Source organism: Mycteria americana, chromosome 3 (assembly GCF_035582795.1).
Source record: "Mycteria americana isolate JAX WOST 10 ecotype Jacksonville Zoo and Gardens chromosome 3, USCA_MyAme_1.0, whole genome shotgun sequence".
Classification (NCBI taxonomy): Eukaryota; Metazoa; Chordata; class Aves; order Ciconiiformes; family Ciconiidae; genus Mycteria; species Mycteria americana.
In genome coordinates this window covers 56,077,054-56,088,911 of record NC_134367.1, presented here as the reverse complement: position 1 = coordinate 56,088,911, position 11,858 = coordinate 56,077,054, and the positions used below count along the sequence as shown (strand labels likewise).

General features: G+C 55.8%; 1 protein-coding gene across 3 annotated transcripts; it reads right to left on the bottom strand.

Moving 5' to 3' along the window:
* Positions 1–1,012: 1,012 nt before the first annotated feature.
* On the bottom strand, positions 1,013–8,274 carry VGLL2 (vestigial like family member 2). Of its 3 annotated transcripts, none has more exons than XM_075498620.1 (4): positions 8,090–8,274; positions 5,527–5,818; positions 3,311–3,820; positions 1,013–2,158 (listed from the first exon to the last, which is right to left on the bottom strand). In XM_075498620.1, the coding sequence occupies exons 1-4, from the start codon at positions 8,168–8,170 to the stop codon at positions 2,118–2,120; spliced, it is 924 nt and encodes a 307-aa protein (XP_075354735.1). In that variant the 5' UTR covers positions 8,171–8,274; the 3' UTR covers positions 1,013–2,117. The 3 variants fall into 3 exon arrangements, with proteins under 3 accessions (XP_075354735.1, XP_075354734.1, XP_075354733.1); XM_075498619.1 differs by lacking the exon at positions 1,013–2,158 and adding an exon at positions 2,246–2,320; XM_075498618.1 differs by lacking the exons at positions 1,013–2,158; positions 8,090–8,274 and adding exons at positions 2,246–2,320; positions 7,893–8,083.
* Between the last annotated feature and the right edge of the window lie 3,584 nt (positions 8,275–11,858).

Here is an 11,858-nt window from a genome sequence, read left to right as displayed (position 1 = left end):
TAAAAAAACTTTAAAAACAGCCTAAAAAACCCTGCAGGCAAATGCTCACAGAATGCTCCTGTTATCTCCAGGCCTCTGCAGCAATAAAAGTAAATGCCATTTTTAGTTACTTTTCTCCTGCAAAGTGCTGCTGCCTTCTTTCTTGATAGACACCTCAGAACATTTTTGGTTTAACTGATAATATAAATTCTGGAGTCCTTCCCTTGCCCTTTACAGCTTGTCTGGGCTCTGGCTAATCGGAGGCTGAGGGCGAAATGCTCAAGGGTATGTCTGGCTGAAGGAATCACAGCAAGTCACCTCCTGCCATTTGCTGAGCTCTGGCCGGGGATGCTCTGCACACATTGCTCCTTGCCAGCTTCTCACAGCATTTACTCACACTGCTTTATCATACTTTCACTATTAGGATTCCTATTCTTTCCCAGAAATGGAGTTATTGCCGAGCCGAAACCTAGGAGAAGCAAGTCTGGGTTATTCATAACTCCATTTCTGACATGTGGTGAACATGATGCCAGATTATGTGAGAGTGTCGGAAGGTAAAAACTCTCATCACAGCACAGAAGTCCATTTTCTGCTGCTTCTCCTAGGGTCAGAGGGGTAATGTTAGGACTCTCCTCTCACATGCATTGAACTTCATCAGCCTTCAAAGACATTACATTACGAAAAAACAGAAAAAAACCAAAACACAGTAGTGTTGGGATCAGATGTTTTGCCTGTAAAAAAGTCAGCTTTTAAGTATAGGGGGAAATTGCCATTTCTGCACTGTTTCATTAAGTATACATCACCTTGTAAGAGCATTTTAATTTACCAGTGCAATAGCAATGCTAAATGCTACAGTCCCCTCTTCTGTCAGCTTCATGAAGAAACATCTGTTATTATGGAGCAGCCCCCTTACTTGAACCCATCTTACAGATACAGCGTACACTAAAATGTAGCACTGCAACAATCTTGCATTGTCTTATCTTTTGTACTTATCACCATATTTTTTACTCGCTAAGAAAACATTTTCAACTGCTAGGATTTCTATTTATCTTTAATGCAAAGTAATAAAATAACTCACTTCATCCACATGACAGGTATTTTTCCTATTTCATCCTCAAGTTTCCAGTTTGCCTCATTTCTCTTATTTAGCTTTAATTCTTCATAAAAGCACACAGGGTGAAAGAAGGAGATACCTTTAATGCAGCGTTCCTACTGTTAAATAGATATCTTATTCCCCCTTTCAAAAAAACAAAACAAAACAACTATTAAAGTGACAAAATGACAGCAACAAGTAGACAAAGAGAAATGTTAGAGGCAACTCAGACCTATTTGTCCATCACGTGCCTTTCCTTCTGGTGTTCTCCTTAAAGGCTGTTGGGTTGAGGGCGAGCCGTTCTTCACGGGTTTCCTTCCTCCCCCTGCTTTAAGAGGGTTTTACTTTCACCAGAAAATGTTTCTTGTAAAAAAAACAAACCAAAAAACCACAACCAAACAACCGTTATATATCCAATGCAAATGTTGTGCCATACTCTGAGAAGTGCCACCTTGGTTTTCGTCTTTCTGGGGTTTGAGCAGTTGTGCGTGGAACAGCTGCATCTCTGTAAGCCCAGGGCAGCTGGCCCCAGCCAAACACTTGCCACTCACAGCCACAAAGCTGAAAAATCAGACCAGTTCCTTGATAGTCCGAAAATGTTCGTGAGTTCCAGTTTCTTCTCCTTTTACTTTTCTATAATGTAAAGTAAAAATCCAGTTCAAAACTGCTAAGTAGCTTTCCCATGTTTGCATTCAAGAAATAATTTTCACTGCCATAAAAAAATATTCACACCACCAAAAAACCCCCCCACGATTTCTCTGCCCCCTGTACGAAGGCCAGTGGTTTTGCATCACCATCCACGACGTCACTTGACTCTTTTAGAGTAGTCTGACTGCAGTTCTGGGTGTGGGGTCTGCCTAAACAGAAGTTCAACGTCTTTGGCTCTCCTCTTGCAACAGAAGGATTTTCCGCTCCGACATAAGTCTAAAGTACCGTCCTTGCAATGCCAGGTCCTTTTAAGTCCCGTTGTCTTTCCCCGAGCTGCAGGGCCACGGTGGGCTTGGAAAAGGGCAAGGGGGGATCTGGGAGTCTTTGAGTCAGCACATCAGCTCAGAAGGGATCCACCACAGAAGGAGTAACGGCGAGCTGCAAACCAAGATCAGAAGCTGTTACAAACTGACCCGATTTCAGCTCTGAATGCCACCATGTCTAACAGGCAGAGATCTACAGGGGAGAGCCAGGGGAAGAAGAGTGAAGGACAGCTCTAAAACCAGTATAGATCCTTGCTTTTATCCTGAGGCTGCAAACCTGAGAACGGAGAGAAGAAAAAAAGGGAAGAAGAAAAATAGGTACAGGCATTTAAGGACAGAGAAAGACAAACTGCGTTTCTGCCAGCTGAGATCAGAGAATCAGTCTAAAGCATGGGCTCCCCAGAGCCCCAGGAGACCATGGAGCGAGGAGAAGAGCCCAAGCTAGCCCGCAGGCAGGCACATGTCCCTCCTGCCAAAAGTGAGGCCACCCTAAGGAGCCATTTGTGGCTGCAATAACCCAACTGCAGCATGGAGAACTGGCACCAGAGCGGGCTTTCCTTGCCTCCGCAACCACTGACTCGGGAACTGCCACTGCTGGCTATGCCTGTGTCACCTTTTTGTCACCACTATGGCCACACAGCCTTACTTCCAGGCACCCCACCAGGCACAGGATGCCAGTACCAGGTGAAAAACATCGCCCTTTTTGCTCAGCAAATGCAATTGCGCTTTCCTCTCCAAAACTGGGAGAAAAAAATAAATAAGGAGAGGAGGTAGTTTATGAACCTGCATGGGGTCTAGCAATGGGCCTGCTCTGCTGTGGCTGCCCGCGCTCCTGCTGCAGGGCAGCCCGTGGAGGGAGCCAAGCGGTGCCCTTGGGGGGGCTCTGTCCGGCTCCCAGCTCTGGCTGCAGAGGCAAGAGCAGGGCTGGGGCCAGGACAAGAGTACTTCAAAGCAACCAGCACCCTCAGGGCACATTTGCGGGTGCTGAAAATTCAAACGGTGTTGGAGGGCGGTGATGTGTTGCCCTGTCCCATCCTCCCCCTCCCCTTCCTTGCTTGCCTGGCCTGAGAGCCCCAAGAAGGGCACCCAGGGCAGAGCTCGGGTGTCTCCCATGGGGCTTGCACCCCCAATTTATTCCCCCACAGCAGCACCCCATCCACCCCATCATGGGCGTCCATCCCCACTGCTACGGGCGATGTGGGGGAGGCGGGGAGCAGGGGTGCAGCTGAGCTGGGGGGACCTGGAGGGGCCGAGGGCAGCTCTTTACCTGCGTCCACATTGAGGCCGAGGCTCTGTGCCATGTCCCCCCCCGCATTGGGGAAGGGTCCCGGCGTCGTCCAGGCTGCGGCGGTGCCCGCCTCGCTCTTGCCCAGTTCGCAGGGGGGGCTGACCGGCGTGGGGACGGAGGCGGGGGTGAGGCGGTGGGGGCGGACGGAGGCGGTGGGCACCAGGAGCGAGCCGTAGCGGGGGTCGAAGTGGGGCCCGTAGACCTCGTGCATGGTGGCGGGGCGGGGGTAGGCAGTGCTCTGTGTCCCGATGTAGGGGGGGTGGTGGTGGTGGTGGTGGTGGTGGGCATGGTGCCAGGGCTCGGGGCCACCCTGGTGCAGGTGGCCGTGCAGAGAGGCTGGTGCGTAGGGGTCGGCGGCGGCGAAGGGCAGCTCGCTGTGGGCGGCAGCTGCCAGGGGGCTGCTCAGGGTGGCTGGGACCGAGGAGGGCTGGTACGTGCTGTTCCAGAAGGACGGCGGGAAGCTGCGCTGGCTCATCGGGAAGGAGCCATCTGGGTGAAGGGAGTGGGAGAGAAAGGGAAGGCAGCAATGAGCACACCCAGCAAGCCCTGATCTCCTTTCCCTAGGGTTCTGCCCCTCCCCAGATACCCCCAAACCAGCCCTCGCGTTCCCTTTATCCCCCAAACAACTGCCAAATACAAGAAATTGCTCCCCGCGAGTACAGATTCCCTTCCAGCTAAACATCCAACACACCTAGCCCACGGCTTACCCATGAAACTGAAACTATTTGCTCCAGATTTCTCTCAGTACGTGTTTAGGGAAAAGGCTGTCATCCAAGGTGAGGGAAACACCTCTTTTCCTCAGTAGTGGAAACTGAGTCAGAGCTAGTATGCACCGCAGCAATTTCCAGGGTTGGATTTTTCTTGTTTGTTTTTGTAGTAATCTCCCTGTCTAAGCATTTACCCCAGCACCTCGGAGGATGCCTGACCCTGCCAGGAAAGCGGCTGCTTCCTCAGTGCAGTTTCAAAGTGGGCAGGAACAGCACGAGATGCGACTAAGGACCAGCTTGAGTTTTCTAAACATATGGGGGCAATTCCCCCATCTATTACACTGGACTTACGCCTGTTTCTTGGGTGTATCGCTAACGTATTTCGGAAGCGTTCTGCAGATCCTTTGGGATTGGCAGGGCAAAGGACAAGGACCCTGCATTTTCTTTGCCTGGTGAGCCACATGCGAGATGGACTAGTGATTATTAACGGCACAGAGATAGACATTAAGCATTATTAATTGGGAACGCACAGTGTTCCCAAGACAAATAAAAACGTGCTCCTGCTACGTGTTTGCCAAGGAGGTAGGTCAGTTCTGCGTCCTGGCATTACTCAGGGGAAAGGGAAGCGGTTCATGACAAGCAAAGAACTCTCCTCTCCTGCCATCAATTCCAGCGCTGAATATCTTTCGCCCGTGAAATATTTAAACTACTGTTTCATTCTTAGAAACTACTGACAGCAATTCATGGAGGGGCTGGGAAATGGGCTCTTGGCTGAGCAGGTGGCCCCGTGAGGGAGGGTCCCCAAAACTGCCTCGAAAGAAGTGCCTGCCCTAACTCTCTGGCGGGTGGAGGGTGGGGAAGGTTATTCCGCTCTGCCCCGGGTACCCCCATGGGCCCGTCCCGGGTGAGTCAGGCATGGCTGTGGAGAGCTGCGCATCAGCCGCGGCCTCGGCCTTGCCGGCACAGGGCCGCCGCTGTGGGCAGGTCCGAAAGCCCTCATTTTCAGAAATGTAGGGTCCTTGTCTTTGCTCCAGCAGCAACCAGGGTGGTGATCCAGGGCAAGATACAGGGACACACGCAATCTGGTTTTTAGCGGTGGGAAGCTGGTGAGAAGGTTCCCGCATTTGCTTTTTGCTTTGTTCCCATCTGCCATTACCTGCGCGCTGACACCCGGCAGGGTCAGCAGGCGAGGCGCTTGCCACAGCCGCAGCGCGGGGGACCCTCCGCGGCCAGTTGGGCTGCAGCCCCCGCCAGGTAAACGGCCTGCGCTGTAAAGGCGACTGGGTTCCCCGACCGCCTCCCCTTTTCTCTTCTTTCCCCGAAGAGCCACGCCGCCCGCGGCTCCCGGCCCGGGACCGCCGGCTCCCAGGGGCTGCCCGCCGGGCACCGGCGGCCGGCGGCGGGAGCAGGGTGCCCCGGGGGGGCCCCGCCGCCCTGCGCGCCCCTCCGCGCCGCTCCGCGCCCCCCCGCGCCGCGCTGCGCGCTCACCCCGCCAGGAGCCGGCGTTCCGCGCCGCCTTGGCGCTGCCCAGCGAGAAGCTGCTGGGCTGGCTGAGCGCCCGGCTGAAGTGCTCGTCCACCACGGCGCTGATGTCCCCCTGGAAGTAGGTGAAGAGCACGCAGCGGGAGCTGATGTACTCGGCCTCGGGGGGTCGCTCCTTCTCGGGGCTGCAGTCCTCCTCCTTGATGCTGGCCGCGGGGTGGCTGGAGAAGGAGCTGCTGGCGCCGGCGCTGCTGCCGCTCTCCGGGGCTTCTTGCATTTTGGAGTAAAAGGCGAGTTTCTGCAGGAAAGGGGGAGGGCGGGAGGGAGAGGAAACCGAGCCGGTCACGCAGCGCGGCGCGGCAAGGTGCGCCGGCCGGGATGCAGCGCCGGGCCCGCTCCTGCCATCTTTCCGAGAGGGTGCAGAAGTCCGGCCCTCGCCTGCCCGCCGTCCCCCCGGCAGCACCCCCCACCCCGTAGCTGCATTCCTGCCCCGCCCCGGGGAGGCAGCGAAGGGGCTGCAAGTAGGGCTGGGGGCCCGACACCGAGCGGTGCCGACCGGGCTGGAGCAGGACAGCCTCCCTGCGGGGCAGGCGCGGCCGGGCGGGGCCTTACACGCGCGAAGTCCCGCACACGAAGGCACTTTGCGGGCCGGCTCCTGCGGGGCCGGCGGCCGCCAAGGGGCCGAGAAGCGGGGGGCGAGGCGGGCGGCGCGGGCGGGCGGCGGCCGCGCACCCACGGGGCAGCGCCGGCCGCGGGGGGAAGGCGAGCGCCGCTCGGTCCCCGGCTCGCAAAACCTGCCCCGGAGAGTGTCCCGTAACGCACAGCGGCGAGGAGGAGGAAGGAGGGGACAAAAAGCCCGGCAGCCTCAAACACGTTTCAGGGCAGAAAAAGCATTTCCCTGGCCAGCGAGAAGCTCCAGGTAATTCCTACAAGACTGGACTGTTTTTACGGGATTCCTCTGGGTGGGAAAAGAGCGGGCGTTGAGAAGTTTGCTGGATGTTTCCCATCTTCTCTCTATCCGCGTTAGCGTGCCCGCCGCAGCTGCTGGGCGTTTCTTAGAAATAAGCGATGGGACGCGGAGCCCGGGCTTGGCCGCTGCGGGCAGAGCCGTGGGGCGGGCGGCGGGGGAAGCACCGGGGGGACGGCTCAGAGCCTTGGGCCAAGACACGCGAGATATTTAATAACGTCACTCCTTCGTGACGGCCGCCTTTCCACTTGGCTCCCGGCTCGGCCATTGAGGTAATGATCATCCCCCTAAATAATGTCACGAAGCCGTGTGCCGGGGGGTGGCTCGGTGGTGGGGCGAAGGCAAGGTGGGGGAAGACATCATTTGCTATTTGTAACAGGTATTCCGGCCCCGTTGCCAGGCGCTGGGGGTGGCACCGGGGCCACCACGCCGGGGGCTGCGCGGAGCCGCGGGGGCTGCGCGGAGCGGGGCCGCTCGCCCCGGGCTCGGCCCTGCACGGCGGGGGCTGCCGCCCGCCCCGGGCCCGGGGGGCTGCTGGCTCTATCCATCCCCTTTTTCGTTTTGCTGGGGGAGGAAGGAATTAATTTCTGGAAGGAAAAAGGGGGAGGGAAAAAAGAGGAAACCAGAGGGCGAGAGAGAAAGCGGTGTGCAGCAGGTGCGGCCCGGGGAAGCGAGCCCTGACCCACGCGGGACAGTGCGCGTCCCGGGGCGGGCCGTTGCCCGCGCAGGACGGGCCGTGCGTGCCGCGAAACATCCCCGCGGCCGGCGGGATCCTTTTATCGGAATCCGGGGACTAATCGATACCCGCGATAGCCCGGGCGGAGCTGCACGCAGCGCGGCGGCGAGACGCGGCTCCCGGCCGCGAAGTACCCGCGGCTCTCGCAGGCGACCGCCGCCGCCGGGAGCCCGGAGGGGCCGGGGCCGGGCCGGGGTCCCGCCGCCGAGCGGGCCCCGGGAGCGGGGAGCATTCCCGCAGCCCGGCCGCCCGGCAGCCTGGCCCCCCTCGGGGCCGGGGCTTCCTCCCCCACCCCACCGACAAACCGGGGAAACCCCGCAGCCTCCCGGCACTCCCGCCTCCCCCACTTCCAGAGGGTCCCTCCGGAGCGCCCGCTGCCAGGCGGCTGGTAAAATATCTGCCCGAAGTGGCTCCCGCGGCGGCGGCCGGGATGCCGGCGCGCAGGGGGTGAGCGATGCCGCGGGCAGCCCTCCCTCGCCGCTCCCGGCGGGCCCCTGCAAACCGCGGGCATCGCCGCCCCGGGCCGCCGCGCTCGGATGGAGCCCGTCCCGGCAAAGGGAAAAAAAAAGGGAAAAGAAAAAAAATCCCTAAAAAACCATCGCGGGGCTAAAATCGCGCTCTCGCTCCCGAGGCAGCCCGCAGCCCGTCCGTCGCCGCCGGGGTACGTACCCTGCCGAGCCCCGCGCCAAGGTGGGATGCGGTTCTGCTCCGCTCACCATCGCAGGCTCCCAGATCTTCCCCCCCCGCCCCCCCTTTCCCCTCCCCTTCTCCTTTTCCCTTTTTCCTTTTGGTAAGGCCCCAGACGGCCATCCTCCAGACGACACCCCTCCCACCCTCTGCCTCTTCACCGCTGCCCCCGCACGTACCTGGTGGTAGGGGCTGTAGGCTGCCGCGAAGTAGGGCTGGGGAGGACCGTAGACTTGGTACATAACATCCAAACAGCTCATGGCTGGCCGCGGCCGGGAATTATTTTTTTTCTCATCAACTCGTGTTCTGCAAAGTGGAGCAGTGCTTCGCGGGAGGGAGGTTCCCGGGGGTTAAGAGGCACCACTCATTGGTGGGAGGAGTGAGGGGGGATGAGACCGCGCTGGGCTGAGATGACACCCCCTCCCTGCCCTCCTGCCCTGCCTCCCGCCCTCCCTATAGCGCGGCTCCCTCCAGCAAAGGCGCTGGGGCCGGAGGAGCTCCCTGGGCGCCGGGGCGGTTTCAGCCCCGGCCCCGGGCCCGGCGGGGCCGGGGGCAGCCGGGGAGAGCCCCCTTCTGCAGCCGGGGCTGCCCGGGAGCAGCGGGGCGGGAGGCGCGGGGGAGCTCCGGCACCGGCGCCCGCCCCGGCCGCGCAGGGACCCGCCGGCGGCCGCGGGGTGCGGAGGGGCGGAGCGGCGGCGGCGGCGGCGGGGGCTCGCTCAGCGGGGCAGCCCCTCTCCCGCTGCGTTGCCTTGCCTTTCCTTTCTTTCATTTCGTGCGCTTACCGTGCCGGGGGCTGCCCCGCCGCCGGTGCCGGGCCGCGCTCCGAGGGTCCCTCCGCGCCCCCCGGTCAGGCCGCCCCGCCGCCCCCCGCCTCGGCTCGTCGGGCCGCGCTGCCCGCTGCCGACGGGGGCGAAGTGGGGCTCCGGGAAAGGCAGGGAGCTGGGGAATCCCCCCATCCCCCCGAGTCCGGCGTCCGAGTGAAAACGCCGCTACCAGAGTTGGAGGAACTGAAAGGTCTGATGAACCGAAGGAGGAAAAATCAGTTGTCTCCCGAGGAGGAATATCCCCAGAAGTTTTCAGTCATTACAAATGCCGGGAATGGCGATGCTCTTGCATTGAACAGAAACGAAAACAACGCCGAGGGCAAAGGCACGTGAAAGGAACAAATGCTCGTGCAGGTAAACTGGATTTACTCCCTAGCTTTCTGCTGGGTAGGACGCACGGCGGTGAATGTATCTTAACTGCTGGTTTTGACGGCGATGCATAGGAGGGAGAGGAGCTTCTCGCAGAGATGCAAGGTCTCGTCTCAATATAAACTCTTTGAAACGTTCAGCTTCACGGTGTGGGTCACAACCACTGTGAAAAGAGACAAGCTGTGTTTTAAGCATTTACAATAAAGCAAAAAATGCGGGAAATACGAGAGGAAGAAAATTACTTGGTTTTCAAATGCTGATTGTTTACAAAACTATGGGGAAAAATATGAAAAGAATGAACGGTTTGAATTTTGAAGACCTGGAAATCTTTAATTGAATTTTAGCAGAAAATACTCACGATTAAAGTATTAATTAATAATTAAAATATTAATATTTGTCTCTATTTCGTTTCCCCAAAAATGTAATTTTTATATTCCAAATGCTAGGAATTGTTCTGAATGCCTGTCCTTCACCAAAAGCATATTTCAGTGCCTAATGAGCATAAGTTTCCATTTTTTCTGCACCAGGTGCAAGGTTTAAAATTCGTGTTTAAACCATTTTTTTTCTCCCTCTTCTAGTTGGGTGAATTTGTTTTTCATACTGCAATGCAGCCTGGAACGCCGTGGCTGCGGGGTTCAGCCCCAGCACCGCTCCTTCCCCCATCAGAGCAAATTTTGTGTCAGTGGTCGAGAAGTGAATGAGGGGAAGAGCTGTTGGTATCAGGCCTTCAGAAAATAAATGTATCTCATGCTCTATCATTTTATTTCTCCTGAGTAGCAAGCGAATAGCCACGGTACGGGGAAGGACTCACTCTGTGGCCGGCATCCAAAATAAGGCAGTCAGCTAAGGAACGCCCCTCCGCTCCTCGCAGCGAGAGGCTGAGGGACCTCACTTGGGACGACGGGATCCCGCTTCTCCTGGGTGCCCCTGCTCCTGAGAGGCAGGGAGCTTTCCCACCGTGCAGAGATCTGTGCCTGTTTCAAAGGTAACAGTACGCCGGGCGACGTACAAAAAAGCGCCCGTTTCTCAGAAGGTGAGTCTGATTTGAACACGTACTCCAACGACACAGCGTGCCTTCCTGCTGTTCGTACCAGCTCTTCACCAGCGACTTTGTGCAATAGCAAAGGTAGGACCTGACACTTGCCAAGGCTGAGCATTTGCTTCCTGTGAAGAAAAACCCAAGTGTAATAGCAACACGGGCAACTGGGTGCTGCGATGCGGTAGGTGGTGTAGGTTGTGTCCCCTGGAGGATCTCTCCCTGAGGGCTGAATTTAGGGGTTTTACCTCACACTCAAGTGTATGTTAGGGGAATCAGGTCTGATGCGGCTTGGTATGAGTTCAGTTTCTTTTATAAACAGCTATTTGACTGTAAAACTGTCAAGACACGGGCAAACTGACAATGTAAGACACAGGCAAACTTTAGTGCCTTAATGCAGAGCAATACATGAATGCAAAAGCGCTGGCATTGCTTTGCCTTCTCGGTGCACTCTGTGAAATCAGTCCTGGTGTAGGAAATTATCCTGGAAACCAAGGGTCAGAAAGTACATTCACTAGTCATCTCACTGCGTATTTACAATTACATATAAATAGTTTTTCTTGGTCCTAACTAAAGAATTTTAGGTGGGTTGAGTCACGCAAGGAACTACAAAGGCTTGGAAAAAAACAGCTGAGAGATGTCAGAGAGAAAATTATGACAGCAATGAAGGAAAGCACACTTTTAGGAAGGACATGGGTTAAGAATTGGCTGTGTACCATTAAAACACTGGCATGGGCCTACCCCTATGGTCATACACTGGTAATGTTTCACAGCAGCAATGCGAAAAGAAAATCTTGTTGTTAGGAATAAAGAATTATGGGTTCTGATAAACGGTGAGATGCAGAAAGTTACAACTTGCCTCAGGAAACGTTCCTATAAAGCAAGTCAAAGTTATCTTCTAACTAAGCTGGAACCTTTCACAAAAGAATTGGGTATTACTGTGAACGGCTCACTGGACAGGCAAACAGAGCATCAAACAAAACACCAACATTCAGACAGACGGGGACAAAGAAGTCACGGAAACGTGATAGCACTGGCCACATTTGTTGCTCACCTTCCCTGGAAATCTGACATCCAGTGCCAGCCTGCCAGCACCCGGTGTGCAAAAGTTTGAGCAGCGAACATAATGTTCGGTAAAAGGATTAAGTATTTATGAGCCAGAAGGGACCTTTCTGTTTTTTCAATCTGACCACATATATACCTCATGCTGTTGATAATATACTTTTTTAGAAGCTCAGGGAGACTTTTGCTGTTTCCAGAAAGGCACGCTTTCCCGACTGGAAGATACCATGAGGTGGATGGAGAATCCAGCCCTTGCTGCAGCCGTTTGCCACTGTGCTTAGCTGCCTTCGGTGTTTCTCACTTCCATCTTGAGTTGGGCTGGCTTCAGCTTCCAGCTGTTGGTTCATGTAACGCCTTACTTCACTTAGCTAAACAGTCCTTTCATATGTAATATTTTCTCTTGTGAAACTTATTTTATTCCACATAATACTTCTTTTTTCTGCCAAAATAGATGCAGCTCCTTAATTTTCTGCAGCAATTTCTCCAGTCCTCAGATAATTTTTGTACCTTTTTTCTTTGCACCCTGTGCAATTTTTCAACATTGTTTTAGAAAGATTGACACAAGAACTTGTTACTGTTCTAACATCTCTCTTGCTGAAGGTATACACACTGTAAAATACCTTCTTAGCAACTGATGCTTACGGCTGTTGGGGGTTT